Source organism: Patella vulgata, chromosome 1 (assembly GCF_932274485.2).
Source record: "Patella vulgata chromosome 1, xgPatVulg1.2, whole genome shotgun sequence".
Taxonomy (NCBI): Eukaryota; Metazoa; Mollusca; class Gastropoda; family Patellidae; genus Patella; species Patella vulgata.
The window spans coordinates 8,682,628-8,700,697 of record NC_065879.2 but is presented as its reverse complement, the minus strand read 5'-3'; the positions used below and the strand labels follow the sequence as shown (position 1 = coordinate 8,700,697).

Genomic DNA, 18,070 nt, shown 5'->3' with positions numbered 1-18,070 from the left:
TAACTGTAACAGACCGTTTCATTGACTTATCCCTCACTTCAACCAGAACGCTGGTAATATAACAATTCTTCCAGATCCTAGTGTTGTGAAGACACGTAAAACGAAATTTAAAACTATAAAAAACGATACGAAATAGGATCTGTGTTTTAATCAGATTGGATGCAATATATTGGTGAAGGCAAACAGAAAACTGGAACAGGTTTTGACAAAAAAACCCTAATAATAAAATTATAAAGTGACACAAAAAGATATGTCAGGAACAATCAATACTACGTCTACAATGTTCTTTATAAAAATTCAAAAACTTTATTTTATTGACAAGCCAGTCAACATCATAGAAAAATTAAGTTCTTAATTGCTTTATATTTTCTTGAGTATGCACATTATGAAAGCAGTTTAAATCACTTAAAATGACTGGTAGATCAAGATGAAAATCAATATTGTCCAGAAACATTAAAGTGAATTTTGATTGTGATTTTCAACCATTTATGACTGTACGTATGTGTGACTATTGTTTGTAGCAAGAACAGCCAGCTTGACATTAAGTTTTATACATGTTTTAATTGAGTTATGATTAATTTAGTGTTAGTGTATTTATAGTAAAATATCTTTTCAAGAAATCATGCTTGAATGAGAAATGCAAGTTTTTAAGTCTAAGAGATTATAGAAAGACCACCGAACCTAGATAAAAATAGATACTAATGTTTATTTTTAGCAAGTTTTTGTATCTAGTGGTATATATTCTCTTTATTTCTAGATTGATCTATGTCATCTGTCAATGCTAATGTATATGTGAAATGAAAATGAAATGAAATGAAATGGGGTTTAATGTCCTACTGTTTTGCTCCGAACTGGGTTAATAATGACGGGCATACGCTATACAGTGTGCTATGAGCGAAATTTTGCCCGGACAGCTGCACTACGGCCTAATCTTATATCCAATTGCAACTGTCAAGGGATCTTTTACGTACACACCAATGTGTACACGGGACCTCGGTTTTCCGTATCATCCGAATGACTAGACAGCTGTCCGTGTCAGGCCCTCCATCCTGCATCACTGACAAGGGGGAACCACGCCAGAAAATCTGGATAACTTTCTCGGCCAATGCAGGGATCGAACACCCGACCTCCAGGCTAGCGAGTCAGCGTCTTACCCACTTAGCCACCGTGATCCCCCAATGTATATGTAATAACAGGACTGATGTCATGTAGTGTACTAGGAGGGTAATGTTGACTAGATCTATTTGTTAAGGCCAGCTCAATTTCGTCAAGGTCACTGAGGTGTAAATAAGGTTAGGGCACATGATTGTTGACGAGATTGTAGGTTAGGGTTAGGGTAAGCATTAGGGTTTGGTCCAAGGTTAGGTTTAGGTTAGGGTTGGGATTAGCACTAGCCCTGTTTATATCTCGTGACCTTTGACCAAACTTGAAGTTGGCCTTATCAAATAAATCTAACCGCGCAATGTTTCCAGAGCGGAATTGTTTCTGCCTACTCTTCATCGAAGTCCAACAGTGGTCTCCCCTTTGTCGTGCAGGACAAATGGCCTGGTAAAGGCACAGCGTATACATGTAGTCGTTTGGATGGGATGAAAAACCGAGGTCCCATGTACACATCAGCATGCACGTAAAAAAACCCTTGGCAGTTGGAATTCGATAAAAGAGTAGGCAGTAGTGTTGTTGTTCGAACAAAATTTCCCTTGCAGAGGTTAAAACCCATTTCATTTCATTTGTCGAAAAATGTTTCAACTCAAATCTACATGTATTAAAACTGACAGCTAAAGCTTTTAAAATCCTATAAATTTGATACATTACTTTAATAATTACATGTACAAACTATAGCGCAATACTATCTAAATCAAATGTCAAAGAAATATTGATCTAAAAAGTTTTATTACGAAATTCTACAGAAGCTGTTAATATCCAGGGAAACGCCAGTCTGCATATTGAAATATATTAACCTGATGTGATCTTAATGAATCATCAATAATTCATCAAACCGTTAGAAACTACTCTGATTCTGATTCTTAATTTATCCCTGTTTTAACTTCTGACTTTTAACGTAGAGTAGTCAGGAAATATCTACACAGTCGAAATAACCCCAGTGCTCGGGACAAGTTAATGGAGGATGTGGTTTAACGTCCATTCAACACAAACTAGGTCATTTTGGGACCAACATATGGCTCAATTTTATTTCAATAATTTGCTTGAGCGTAGGGGTTAGTAATTTCTGCTGTTGACATAATTACTTGCACTGAGCATTTTCCTGTCAGGCCCAAATAAAAATCAAGTTGTGGGCTCTTATTTGAGCAGGGCAGTTATTATGTCGAATACATTAGTTTTCATATTTAGAACATTATCAGGACATTATCATTAAAGATTTTTATTTTTATTATTATATCAAGCAAAATTTTGCTTTTGTTATTTGGATGTTCATGTTTTTTGTAAATATTTGCTTATACATTGATGTACATCAATGTCATTAAAGATACATCATGTAAGGTTTAGATAAAGAGCTGGCTATTATTGCTATAATAGTTATATTAAAGATACATCATGTAAGGTTTAGATAAAGAGCTGGCTATTATTGCTATAATAGTTATATTAAAGATACATCATGTAAGGTTTAGATAAAGAGCTGGCTATTATTGCTATAATAGTTATATTAAAGATACATCATGTAAGGTTTAGATAAAGAGCTGGCTATTATTGCTATAATAGTTATATTAAAGATACATCATGTAAGATTTAGATAAAGAGTTAGCCATTCTTACTATAATAGTTCGAAAACTGATAATGCAAAATGAATTTATTAAAAATTTCATAATCAACTCTTGATGTCAAGAATCCTATATGCTGCAAACGCTCATTGATAATTAAATCAAAACAATGGATAATCGAGACTGCTTTTTAACGTACTAACTTTAGTAATGATGAACGAGGCTAGGCGGAAATTTACAAAGCTGATATCTCGGTTCATAGTGGAACAATTTGACTGAAATTTTCAACAAATTACCTTTACATTATCTAGTTTTTAACTATTATAGCGAGAACTGTCAGCTCTTTATCTAATCTCCCATAATGTATCTTTAAAGATTCCCCCTGCCCCCCATTCTGTAATCCTCGCTAAAATGTACTCAAATTGATTACTGAACATTTAATTTAAAAAATCAAAATGTTGTATTTTCATGTCTCTATTTTTGTTTTGTACATAAATTTAGTATAAGGTCTTAGTATATTTTATTTAAAATATCCCTTTAAGATATGTTAATGACGGTCAGTTGGACCAGTATAAAATTTTGTGGTAAGTTAAATGGAGATATTAAATTAAGTTAAGTGGAGATATTGCATTAAGTTAAATGGAGATATTGTGTTAAGTAAAATGGAGATATTGTGTTAAGTTAAATGGAGATGTTACATTAAGTTAAATATATACAGGTATGTATAAATGGGGTTTAAACAGTTTGATGTATTTTTAATTATATTTTATAAATAAATGATGAACTATTTTGAATTGTTTGTTTATTCCAAAAATAAGAAATAAGACTTTATTTAACGAAAACTCTGTTGTATTGGGTAGTAAGGATCAATGTTTATTTTAGCTGGGGAACAAACCCTAAAGGGCACATTTGATGGGTAAATATGGTTGGTATGAACTAAATTTTTATACGACCAAATTTTGTATATCATAATTGCCGGACCCCGTCCAAAATTTCTTACGAATACTCCACCGACTACATTTTTATATCCAGGGATTTTTCCAAATTTAGAGGGGTTGGATGGCCGAATGGTTAGCATGTGCGCGCTTCATCATAAGGTCGGTCATTGAGTTAGCTGGCGGGATTTCGATTCCCCAGTTGTACGTGACAAGGAGTAGGGTCGCCTTTCCAACCTCGTGAGTGTGAGTTTTCTCTCTCTCTCTCAAATGCATGATTTTGACCATGTCAAGAATGATCCCATCAAACCTTCTGTAGTTGGTCTGTGTTGGTTGTTTCTATCTCACATTATAAGAATATAAAAATGACACAAACATCAAAACATATTATAATGGAATGCTTTATTGGTTTATTATGTTAAAGATTTGAGTTTAGCATTAAAATTGTGCAACAATCAGCAGTAACTTAAATGGTTGAATTGAAAATAAGAGAAATTTTGGCAGAACTAGGAAGAATTGAGATAAAACTTTATACATATAATACTAATCAATGAATGGTGCAATAAGATACATTAAAATCGGGGAACTCAATGGTAATGTTTGTTTCTCTACAAAAAAAAACAAGATCTTTTTTGAAATGGGGGTAACCTATTCTTCTGTCAATCATTTTAATTCATTAATTAAGTTGGAGTGAACAGAAATCTCTTGACAATTATTGCGGGGAGAGAGAGAGAAATGGGGTTTAATGTCCACTCGACACAAACTAACACGTGGTTCATTTTTATTTCAATAATTTATTTGCGCGTAGGGGTCTTTAGCAGTGGGAGGAAACCGGAGGACCAGGAGAAAACCCACATCACATTCAACCAGGAAATCGCAACCATGCCCGTTGACTCAATGTCAACAATGATCAACTATTTGGAGATCAGGTCTGGAAATATATTCTTAAAATAATTACTGTACTTTTCATTTATATACACACTAAAATATAATGGAAGATTTATGTACAAGTTAACCTATTTAATTGGAGTTATATATACAAGATACTGAACATACTGATAAATATTATTCCAGTCGCTTAAAGATACATTATATAAGAGCTAAATCTGCCTATTGCAGGTCTTTATTCTGGCTTCAAATGTCATATTAATTATTATTTAGACATTTATTCACATGACAAGCCCATAATCAACACCCTGCACCATCGGATGGCTAAGATATTAATTGGATGAAACAATGTCCGCCATATTGCAGGTCTTTTTTCTTGCTTCAAATGTCATATTAATCATTATTTTGACATTAATACACATGAAAAACCTATACTCACATGAAAAGCCTATAATCTAATCACTAGACCAACAAATAGCTAAGATATTGAATGGATTAAACAATGTCTGCCATATTGCAGGTCTTTTTTCTGGCTTCAAATTTCATATAAATTATTATTTGGACATTTATTCACATGACAAGCCCATAATCAACACCCTACACCATCAAATGGCTAAGATATTGAATGGATTAGACAATGTCCGCCATATCTTCGTTAAACAGTAATATGGAAAATCGAGACTTTGTTTATTATTGTAACAATGGTACTTGACAATCACGACTGTTTCTTGTCAAAACTTTAAAAAATCATAACTTTGCTCAGAATAAAGTAATTTGACTGAATTTTTCAATACATTCATTTTTCATTAACTATTATAGCAAGAACATACAACTCCAATCTGATTAAAACACAGATCCTACTTCATTTCATTTTTTTATAGTTCAAAATTTCGTTTTACTTGTCTTCACAACACTAGGATCTGGAAGAATTGTTATATGACAGGCGTTCTAGCCAATAGCGGTCTGTAACGGCGAGTTCTTGCCATGCTCAGTACGGAACTGTGGGTAAACCCCTAGAAACATCAACGTTGATTGATAAATCAATGACTATTGTAATGGGGTCAAAAGGCACTCGTATGACCCCTGACTCGACCTCCCAGTACAACTGATCAGATCTTCATGTAGTGTAGGCCATCGAAAGTATCAAAAAACGAAACAAAATGTAGATCTGTACTTTAATCCGATTGATACATCTCTTTATCTAAACCTTACATTTGTATATCTATTATACATTCTATATCTAAATAGTAACAAATCAAACATCAATATCTAACTCATTACAATTAATATGATTTAATATCACAAAATTAATATCACAGACAGCGGGTGAATCTAACTGGAGAAAGGAGATTTTTGATATCCAGATTAAAATATATTTATGCTCTAACAGGCTAACAGGCTAAGGATCAACATTGATTAACGAAACAAAAAAAAACTCCTAATCAATTATTAAAACTATATAAACAGATGTGTGTATCGATCTATTTTTTAAAAATATTAATTATGATACATTCCCAATAATGTAACAAAAACTTTGCAAACCCACTGCTGGAGTTCTAATCTAATACATGTAGATTCCCAAGAGACAGAATAAAATTTAATGGTGTGTGGGACCTTCTCAATATGCATCAACCTTTATTTTACCCATTCAACCGTTAATAGTTTCCCATTTAATTTATAATTACGCTATCAAAATACTTCTAAAATATGAAATGAAAGCAACTGATCGTCATTTGCATTTTTCGGACAATATTGAATTTTTCACGGCTTAATCCATGCTAAAATGTATTCAAAATAATTATTTAACATTTACATGTAATTAGGAAAACAAAACCAAAATATCAACTTTAGATAATCTCCATGCTTTGATTCAGTTGGATTAAACAGAGTCACCCAGCACTTACAGGAATGCTGGCTTGCTCATAGCATCTGGAGAGGATGCCAAAAGTTGCGAAAATTACGATTTAATTTACTTTTACAATGTAGTTTGCCAGGGATTCAAAATCCCTCAAATGACAATCTGGTTTTAATGTGACATGAAATTATTTCAGATCATCCAGATAAAATGTCAATCTGACTAAAACATAGATCATTTTGCGTTTCGTTTTTTATAGTTCAAAATTTTGTTTTACTTGTCTTTACTACACTAGGATCTGGAAGAGTTGTTACATAACCTGCATTCTGGTTGATGTGTGGGATTAGCCAATGAAACAGTCTGTTTCAGCGAGTTCTTGGTGTGTGGTGCACGGAACTGTCAGTATCCCACTAGAAACAATATCAACGCTGATTGGTTAAATGTCTGACGTCATAAGGTCAAAACCTGCTTGTATGACCCCAGAAGCAACCACCCACTTCAATCGGTCAGACCTTCATGTAGTGGAGGCCATCAAAAGTATACAAAAACGAAATGAAATATGAATCTGTATTCTAATCAGATTGATAAAATCTGTCTTGAAATTAATAATAATAAATTTATTCGTACACTAAGTACAATAAATATGAAAAAAAAAAAAAAAAAATACATATAAATATATATATAATGCTTGTCAACACATGGTTAAGTTTAAATTCACAGGACTGGATCTAAATACAATGTGAAAATAAATACAACTTCCTTTTATTGGTAATTTCTTTAATTTTATGAACACATTTATTTCATGTACTAGAGATTGCACCAAAAGTTTTGTCCTGTTTGCTACCCTTCGAAAAAAACAAAAACAACCCCAGAAAAATTACCGAAAATGCTAAATAGTTACGAAATAAGAGACAAAGCACTTTGAGACAGAATTCAAAATGAGTGAACATGAATATGAAATATATGAATTTTAATAAAGGTTATATGTTAATAATGTATTTCAAATCTTGATCATGTTATCTCAACAAATCAATATAAAAATTTTCAGAAGCCATATTTGACGTCCACTCTAAATTTAATTTAAACGTAACAACAATACATAAATTATAGACTACCATGTTATTGGAAGTATTAAAAGTTATTGGCTAAAGTAATGTACATAAATCAGTTCTCTTGACGCTATAGTTAAGGCCTTGCCTAACTAACTGGAACATTTGTTCTTCCGTAACACCTAATCAAACTGGGAGATGCTAATTGTAGGTCGGTAGGTTTGGGAATTTCTGGAGTCCAAAATGGCCGCTTTATATAAATGAGTATTTTGGGAAATACTAACCGTAATTAGAAGACTTTGGATCAATTTACATTTTACCCCTCTTTTAAAATGTTAGGGTAAGGGTTAGTATTCCACAAAATACTCATTTATATAAAGTGTCCATTTTGTCTCTGAAAATTCACAAACCTCCCCAACCGGCCTACAATTAGCTTATATCTTGGTGGGAAAAAAAGGATTAGGGTTAGTATTCCCCAAAATACTCATTTATATAAAGCAGCCATGTTGGTCTCTGGAAATTCCCAAACCTCCCCAACCGGCCTACAATTAGCTTATATCTTGGTGGGAAAAAAAATGAATAGTATTTGATTGCTCTTCTTAAAAGCTTTCACAGTTTGGAACTTTTAAACAAAAAAATTGTTCAGAAGACTCGAAGTGACTATATATTGATCAGAAGCCTGAAGAACTAAAGATTAATTTGGTTTGGCCTGAAGATTGTTAACAAAATTTAAATGCAACAACAACAATAATACATGAATGGTAGATGGCCATGTCATAGGAAGCATTACAAGCCATTGGCTAAAGCTATTAGGTATGTGAATGTACATGTATTTTTTTTTGGTCTACTGCTTTGTAATTCATACAAAATTATGGTGAACTAATGATAATCATATTGATTCTATGTAGTCTCTGTTTCTCCAGCCCATTTGCCTCTGCTGCAGTTGGCCTTATCAAAAAGATCTAACCGCATGCAGATGACTGCTCGATTGAGGCAACAATGTGTGTAACCATATACACCTACTACCAGTACCATTTAGTCCAGATCAGAGCAGAATCTGGGATGAGAAGCAACAGAGACTAACTGCTATGGATAAGTGATGAGGCAAACATTAGCCTAACTTCAAGTAACTGTTATTAATGCAGCATTTCAAATATTTACATGGTATTTTATGTCTTGTTGATGATCAATATTCAACCATATTTTTAAAAAGTTTTTCTGTTATATATAAATTAAATATCTATATTTTCATATAAATATATTTTTATATACATTTATCTTTCATCCTATATTTTAATGATGTTTAATCAATGGGATTGATCTTCGTATATTCACCATAAGAAGGTAAAGGATGACGACAAACCTCCAAAGACCTTGTTGTATCTCCATATGTGTTACCAAATGCATATCGTCTTTCTGAAAAATTGGTAAAATGAATAATTTATTTAATTTTTTATTATCAAATTGTGCTACTTTTCAACACCATTTGAGCTAATGAAGAGGGGTATAAGCTATACAGTGTGCTATGGAGGGAAATTTAGTCCTGGACAGAGGTGCTACAACCTACTCTTGAATTCCAACTGTCAAGGGTTTTTTGTTCCATCTGAAAGACTAGACTAGACACTGTCTTTGCCAGGCCCTCCCATCCTGCACCATTAAGATCGCTACTGACAAGGGGAAACCATGCTGAAAAAACCCAGGGAACTTTCTCGGCCAACACTCAGATTGATCCCCAGACCTCCTGATTAGTGAGCCAACATGGCTCCCAAAAATAAACTCTAAACCAAGACCTCCATTTTTTTGCATATATCACATACTTTAATTTCTAACACTTTTCAGACATGGCTCCCAAAAATAACTATAAACCAAGACCTCCATTTTTTTTGCATATGTCACATACTTTAATTTCTAACACTTCTAGGTCTAGTCTGGTCTGGTTACTCTAAATCTCAAAAAAACTGTCTTTAACCCTTTAGCTACTGCTCCTTCAACCTGAGTAGAGTCACTTGAATTATCTAAGGATCATATGTAGGTCTGTATGCTACAGTTACACCGGCAGTTTCAAAATTGAACTATATGAACAAACATCACTTTTCTCTAATTTCCTCAGGGAAATGAAATGAAATGAAATGAAATGGGGTTTAACATCCTACTGTTCTGCCCCGAACTGGGCTAATGATGATGGACATACGCCATACAGTGTGCTATAAGGGAAATTTTGCCCGGACAGCAGCACTACGGCCTACTCTTATACCGAATTCCAACTGTCAAGGCATCTTTTACGTGCACGTCAATGTGTACACGGGACCTCGTTTTTCTTCCACATCCGAACGACTAGACAGCTGTCCTTGTCAGGCCCTCCGTCCTGCATCACTGACAAGGGGGAACCACGCCAGAAAATCGGGATGAACTTTCTCGGCCAATGCAGGGATCGAACACCCGACCTCCAGGCTAGCGAGCCAGCGTCGTACCCACTTAACCACCGTGACCCCCTTTCCTCAGAGAAATGAGATAGTAAATGTTTACATGTACCAAGTGCCAAAGGGTTAAACCGTGGAAATGTGTTTGTTGTATTAAGGATATTAATTCCAACGCTGTTATGTAGTGAAAATAAAATACTGTTAAATACTTACGTGGAATATAACCGGTATAGTTTGGAATCATACCATCATGAGGATATAAACGTCGACCAAAGTTTGGTGCACTTCGTAAATTACGAGATGTTGTTGGTCTGTAATATAAATAAATATCAAAATAAACATTAATTTACTGGTCGTGGTTTTGATGTTGGGTTGGTACTAGTTGTTTTTAAAGAAAGAGAAAGAAATAGGGTTTAAAGTCCACTCGACACAAACTAGGTCATTTCGGGACTAATATATGGTTCAATTTTATTTCAATACATCGCTTGGTGGGGGGCTTTAGCAGTGGGAGGAAACTGGAGGACCCGGAGAAAACCTACAAGGTTGGACAGGCGACCCTCCTCAATGTACATAAATAACTTACCGATTAATCAGAATAGGTTCGGCTTTAAAGGTATTCTCAGCATGGCGTCTGGTTTCTTGGGCAAATGTTTCAAAGCCTAATTTAGAACTTTCATGATATCTGTGACCTAGACCTATTTCTGTGGTACCCACACGTGGAATATAACCTTTATAACCGGGAATTGGTGCCTCTTCTAATGGTCTTTTATCTTCTGTAAATAGAGAAAAAAATAAATTGAATATGAAAATAAGGGAGAGAATTTTGCCACTGCAGTGGCATTTCAAATTACAAAGGATCCATTCAACTTGTACACTGGATCTAGATGTGATTAGGTATGATATAGGTCAGGGTTTACCAAACTTTTTCAGCTTGTGTACTCCTAGCAACTTTTTAAAAGTAAATTTACCCTAACTCTCCACCATGAAAGGGGGGTTGGATGGCCGAATGGTTAGCATGTGCGCGCTGTATCATAAGGCCTGTCATTGATTCAACTGGCGTGGCTTCGAATCCCTGGTTGTACGTGACAAAGAGTAGGGTCGCCTGTCCAACCTCGTGGGTTTTCTCCGGGTCCTCAGGTTTCCTCCCACTGCTAAAGACCCCTACGCGCAAGCGAATTATTGAAATAAAAGTAAACCATATGTTAGTCTCGAAATGACCTAGTTTGCGTCGAGTGGATGTTAAACCCAATTTCTGTCTCTCTCTCCGCTATGAAAACGCCACTGACAAATTCCAAATACCATTTTTAACATTATGAATAGGAACAACAATAACTATTTCTTCTCTTCTTCAGGGGGGGTGGAATGGTTAGCATGCGCGTGCTGTATCATAAGGTCTGTCATTAAGTCAACTGGCGGGGTTTTGATTCCCCGGTTGTACGTGACAAGGAGTTAGGTTTCATGTCAAACATCTTGAGTTTTCTCCGGTTTCCTCCCACTGCTAAAGACCCCTACGCGCAAGCGAATTATAGAAATAAAATTAAACCATGTGTTAGTCCCGAAATGACCTAGTTTGTGTCTAGTGGACGTTAAACCCCATTTCTCTCTCTCTCTTCTTCAGATTTTAAAAACAAAGTCAGAATGATTGCAAATACATGTATGTAAAAATCCAATATCAGTAAATTTACCCCCTGTGAAGGTGAAAATTATCCCCTGATCATTTTTGCCAAGGTTAAGATTAAATGGAATGGAAATGAGGACTAACCTCCTACTGTTCTGCTCCGAACTGGGCTAATGAAGACGGGCATACGCCATACAGTGCGCTATGAGGAAAATTTTGTTTGCCCGGACAGTAGCACTACGCCCTACTCTTATATCGAATTCCAACTGTCAAGGGATCTTTTACGTGCACACCAATGTGTACACGGGACCTTGGTTTTTCATCTAATCCGAACGACTAGACCCTCCATCTTGCATCACTGACAAGGGGGAACCACGCCGGAAAATCTGGTTGAACTTTCTCTGCCAATGCAGGGATCGAACACCCGACCTCCAGCAGGCTAGCGAGCCAGCATCTTACCCACTTAACCACCGTGAGCTGAAGCCTTGATGTAGGCCTTTTACAGCATTAATCAAAGCTTAAAATCAATTTTTATTTACCAATAACTGTAGCTGTGTTATTTCTAAATGTATTTAATTTGTCTCGGACTTCAGGATCATATGATATTGCGGTTAATCTAGGATAACTTCTTATCTGTCTTTGTAAGTCTTTATTCTTAAAGTTATGATTCTGTGTGTTTGTAAGGAATTCATCTATACACACATCACAGTCTTCTTTATATGTTCCACCAAATTTAAACGGCATTCTTGGGATATAACCTGTAGTGTAAAATATTAGAATTAAAATTCAGTATTAGAAATATTAGGAAGGGACAAAATACCATGTATAAGATTTTGTTCAACTTTTAAAAAAAAATGTTTCCTGTAATATCATTACATAAGTTGTAATTCAATTGATTAATGGATTTAAATAATTTTGGAAGTGTTTTCATTTGGCTCATGTCATTGGAAAATATCACAATCTTGGAATGACTGGAAAAATATCTTTCATTATATCTTTTATCTTAGACTTATCTTCCCAAAAGGCTCAGCGTAATGTCTTTTTGGGCATATTAGTCATTACACGGCCACAGAGTATCATTACAGAGAGAGAGAAATGGGGTTTAACGCCCCCTCAACACAAACTAGGTCATTTCGGGACTAAAATGTGATTCAATTTTATTTCAATAATTCACTTGCATGTAGGGGCTTTATCAGTGAGAGAAAACCAGAGAGAGAGAGAGAGAGAGAGAGAGAGAGAGAGAGAGAGAGAGGGGATTTAACGTCCACTCGACACAAGCCAGGTCATTTCGGGACTAACACATTGTTCAATTTTATTTCAATAATTCGCTTGTGCGTAGAGGTCTTTAGCAGTGGGAGGAAACCGGAGGACCTGGAGAAAACCCACAAGGTTGGACAGGCGACCCTACTCCTTGTCACGTACAACTGGGGAATCAAAACCACGCCAGTTGACACAATGACAGACCTTATGATGCAACGCGCACGTGCTAACCATTCGACCATCCAACCCCCCAGAAAACCGGAGAAAACTCATAAGGTTGGACAGGCGACTCTACTCATTGTCACGTACAACCGGGGAATCGAAACAACGCCATCCAAACCAAAGAAACATTATAGAGACTTCCCATACCTATATAGGGATTGTTAGAGTAAGGTAAATAAATAACATCATACCTGTATAACCAGATACCATTTTTTCTGTATATTTATTTTCTCCATTTGCTTCTGGTAATTTATTACGTAATGATGGTGCGTCAATTGGTCCTGTTAATGTAAACGTCTTTCTGGCATTCGGAACATTTTCCTTAAAGATAAGAAAATATCATTGAAACGGCTGGAAAAATAATTAGGTTTTCTTTTTATTATTATTGATTTTTAAATTACTCAAGGGGACATACATGTAATGTAATAGGTAAACTTGGTTATAAATGAAATGAAATGAGGTTTAACGCTCCGAACTGGGCTAATGAAGACGGGCATACACCATACAGTGTAGTAGTGTGTATTATGAGGGAAATTTTGCCCGGCCAGCGGCACTATGGCCTATTCTTATATCGAATTTCAACTGTCAAGTTATCTTTTGCGTGCATGCCAATGTGTACACGAGACCTCGGTTTTTCGTACCATCCGAACAACTAGACAGCTGTCCTTGTCAGGCCCTCCTACTTCTTGCATCACTGACAAGGGAAAACTCTGTTATAAATAATGTCAATGAAAAAGAAAATTAAATTATCATTTATTCATAATTCTAAATTTAATCAATATTCAAAAAAAAATAGCATTAAACTAATTTCAAAGAGGATATTAACAAAAGCTTTGTGCCTTTTAAAACTTATCGACATTTTCTCTTTAAAATGATAAGAGAACACCAGCGATTGTATTTCATATAACTGGTCTTTGTGTCTTTGATGTGCTCAATCTCTAAATAACACTCAAGGATTATAGGCTTATATTATCGTCATTGACAGTATGTAATATAAGTCACAAAGAGTTTCAATTGGTTCATGGGTAAGAACAAGAATATCCCACTTTAAAAACAGTACACCATAATCATGAAGCCCCTTCATGTCTAACGACATTGAGCATAGGAAATATTAGATTGAAATAAACAAAATAATTGAAGGTATTATGTAACTTTATAAAATGTAATAGATCTATCTGTGTACAATAGGCTACCATGACACAAACTTGTTTAAACAGATTCTATTTAATATGAAATAAAGTCTGTTTCAAGAAATAATACCCTAAACTCAAGCCTGGAAATAATGGTTTTAAATATACCTGACAAAATGACAGGCACTTATGAAATGGTACCTGACATTTTCAAGTTCAACTTATTGTCAGACATGTATTAATAATATCAATGAAAAAGACAAATCAGTGCCAGACAAAATGACAGGTACCAGAGAGATTGTGCCTGACAAAGCCTGAATCTGTGCCTGACATTGTCTGTGACAGGTGCCTTATTTCCAGGCTTGCCTCAACTCTGTATTAAGAAAGTAGATTTATAAATGCAATATTTTAAGGGAAAGATTTTTGAAGTTTGAGTATAAAGAAAATTATCTCAAAATATAAACTTTTAAATATTAAAATTTTACATTATTAACCGATCAAGAAGTCTTTAAATGATATAAAAATTCTCTGAAGTCAATAACAGACAAGCATTTGACCCCAAGTCTTTACAGAGGTAGACATTCATGTCCATGCCCAGATTAACTACAATTATTGTGACAAACCAGAAGTCACTTCTATTTAAGTCTATAACACAGTCTATTAATCTAATTGGGTCTTTTACTACAAGAAATCATGTACATGTCTGATCAAAGATTGGCCTATACAATAGTTTACTAATCTCTATATAATAACTTATATTATATAGATCATAGGTTATAAACCTCTATGATAACTTGAACTCTATTACTTATATACTTCTATATATATACCTAATAGACATATTGATATACCACACACTTCACTAGCTTCATTCAATAAAACAAGTTATAGCATGATTTACAGTAAATAGCTTAAAGAAAATATGGGCTAAAAAGTGTTTATTTAATTGACATAATAACTTAAACTTTTTCTTAACTTATTTCCAAAACATTAAAATCCTGGGCCCTGTTTCTCGAAACCTTAACTAAAGATAAAATCCAAATTTTAGTAGATACTTAAATTTTGATTGGCTAAACACTAAAATCAACCTAATATTATCCAATCAAATAACTAAAATTTGGATTTTATCTTAGTTAAAATTTCATGAAACAGGCCCCTGTCTTAAAATTTTCAAATTAATCTTTAGTGTAATAGTACCATTCTTGAAAAGAGCTTATAAAATATAATTTGAAGAAATAACGATATTCAATTTGCACTGTTATGTTTGGGAGTAAAATTTAGACATATGTACATGTACATGTATGTGAATATAAAACTTCAGGTCAATTACATGTAGGCTCCATTTCAGATGATTTTTATTTGTTGGAGACCAATGCCAAGCCCTCAATGATATGTACATGTAAAGGGCCTATGTTTAATCCGTGTTCTGGATGATTTTTTTTTTTTCTAAACAATATTTTATTCTCAGAAAAGAATTGAGGAACAGGCTAGTGCTTATCAAAAGTCTGACATCATAGGGTCAAAAGCCACTCATACGACACCTGATGCGTCCTTCCACTACAACCGGTCAGGTCTTCATGTAGTAGAGGCTATCAAAAGTATAAAAGAACGTAACGAGATATAGGTCTGTATTTTAATCAGAATGAATATTGTCCCACGTTTAATTTCTTTTCGGATCTTGATGAATAAAATAATAAATGGCCACTCAAGTCACATGCATAAGCTTAATTACAATGCAGATTAAAGAAAAGGGTGATAATATTTTATTTTGTTCTATCTGATTTTACCATGGGAAGTTAAAACATTAAAGTGATTTAAGAATTTGTAGATCATCATTTAGTAACCGGCCCTAACCCTTGTTCCCTATATATTATTATGGGTAAATCAGTGGCCAACAGATTCTGATCTCTGGCTGAAATATTTTAGAATATGGCACCTTTTTTAAAACAAAAAAAATAAGAGTTAAACTGTGATATTTCAAGAACAAGTGAATGATACTTACCACTAGTAATTTATGTGTATCTGTGCCATATGTTTTACCAACTCGATATTTTAACTGGGGTATATAACCACGATATCTGAAATAGTTAAAACAAAATCAATAGAATACACTGTACAAGAACAAAACGTTAATATCACATAAACTTATATTAAACAATATTAATATTTATGTCCTTATTGTCACAGAAAAAATTATGGTTTTGCAAAACATTTATGAAAACATGAAAATGTGAAAACAAAAATTAAAATCTGATATAAAATTCTTCAATGCTAAAATATGTATTTATGGACATATATGTGAAATTGAATGAATAATTGAATTTGAATAACTTTATTAAGCTAAATACTACCAGTGCTAAATATTTGGACTCACTAGTAATACAGTTATCTCAAGTATAATAATGATGTTTTTGGTCATGAATTATAAATCATATTGTCCAAATAACAATGAAAAAAGTGTAAGCTTACAATTGTAAACATGTCTTATATTTGTTGCAGGTACACAATTCATTGAATAACATAATGTCAATAACCCCAATATAATAGGAACATATACCACTCTCCACATAGCATTGTGACTAGTCTATTTTCATTATAAAATAAAATCACAATGTGACAATGTAGTAACTGATTGAGATTTTGAATAAGTATATAATAATAGGTGTTATTTTCAATTGTAAAAGGTGCATATGGAGATTTTATAAATAATTCTACTTGCCGGGTCAATAAATTAAAATAAGCCTAATAATAATCTTTAATATCTGGCTAAAATATTTAACTTTTCTTTTTGCAATGTGCAAGATTTTAAAAAAAAAAAAAAAAAAAAATCCTACCCAGGTACTTGTGTGCCTTCTTTTAAAGATGCAAACAACCTCCTCTGTTCCACAGTTGGTCCACCTCCAAAAGCAATCGTCGTCATGTTTCGAAAGTTTGTTTTTCACAGTTTTTTTTCCCAACTTTACTTTTAACGAGGTTCGACAAACAAACTTTTCACGGTCAGTGAATAACTCGTGAAATGGTGTTTTCACACACGAATTATTTCAGGTTTAAATGACCAAAGACTATAAGATCAGATAGATTTCATTCCCTTAAGATGTTTGTACCGTTATACTGTTGCTAAGGCTAAAAATTACCGGTTGAATGGCCGTCCAATTGCATTTCAGGCATTTGTTTACAGGTTGCTAGAAATCCATTACAGCTGTCAGTCATAACGGAAGTTTACGGTTTCTCTGCTGAATGCGCATGATTCATTATACCGTTATCCCCTTTTTCGATTATCCAGCCGTTTTCCTTAATCTATAGACTGGTTCAAATAATTGTAGACATTCGTTTTAATTTAAATAATGTATAGTTTCTATATAAAAGAAAAAAGAACTAAATAATTATGTTCTAGAAAAATACATAATGGTAGCCTATATAAAATAATTTTAAAACTATTTTCTGAAGAGCAAATTAAATTAATGTTGTTTTAGGTGGACATTTTATTATTTTATATTTTTTTATATTTATTTCGAGCCCATTTTTTTTTTTAATTGATGTCCCACGATTGACTTGGCTGTGTCGGATTAAGTTATATAATTACGCCCTAATGAACTTGCTGTTAGGTAATTAATTATCGTATTCAACCAGTTAAATTACTATTTATGCCACATTTAAGGCAGATTAACACTTGCCTGATCGGGTGTTATTTACATGATCAAAAGGATTAGTAGATTAGCCTAAACTAATCAATGATCAGAAACAAGGTAGCACAGCTGTTAGCTGTTAGGCCTAGATACTCGAAGTAAAAAGTTAACTTATTTTATTGCAAGATAACCCGTTGATTACTTTTGTTCCATATTCTGGACTACAGTAAATCTAATCCAATATTGGATCAAACGGTCAATTTATGTCGAATTTAACCTGAGAAATTTTGGTTTATTCCCGCGAAGGCGCAGTTATTGACCGTAACGGATTAAAAAAGGTCGTTTTCGAC

General features: G+C 34.0%; 1 protein-coding gene across 1 annotated transcript; it reads right to left on the bottom strand.

Moving 5' to 3' along the window:
- Positions 1–4,035: 4,035 nt before the first annotated feature.
- LOC126808399 (protein FAM166B) lies at positions 4,036–17,317 on the bottom strand. The gene is made up of 7 exons (XM_050533086.1): positions 16,929–17,317; positions 16,097–16,172; positions 13,156–13,285; positions 12,022–12,240; positions 10,448–10,637; positions 10,078–10,175; positions 4,036–8,860 (listed from the first exon to the last, which is right to left on the bottom strand). The coding sequence occupies exons 1-7, from the start codon at positions 17,012–17,014 to the stop codon at positions 8,748–8,750; spliced, it is 912 nt and encodes a 303-aa protein (XP_050389043.1). The 5' UTR covers positions 17,015–17,317; the 3' UTR covers positions 4,036–8,747.
- Between the last annotated feature and the right edge of the window lie 753 nt (positions 17,318–18,070).

Coding starts and splice junctions, on each gene's coding strand:
- LOC126808399 (XM_050533086.1), bottom strand. CDS start 17,014: ATGACGACGATTGCTTTTGGAGGTGGACCAACTGTGGAACAGAGGAGG. Junction 13,286..16,096: donor ATACACATAAATTACTAGTG/GTAAGTATCATT, acceptor CTTATCTTTAAG/GAAAATGTTCCGAATGCCAG. Junction 8,861..10,077: donor CTATACCGGTTATATTCCAC/GTAAGTATTTAA, acceptor CCAATTTTTCAG/AAAGACGATATGCATTTGGT.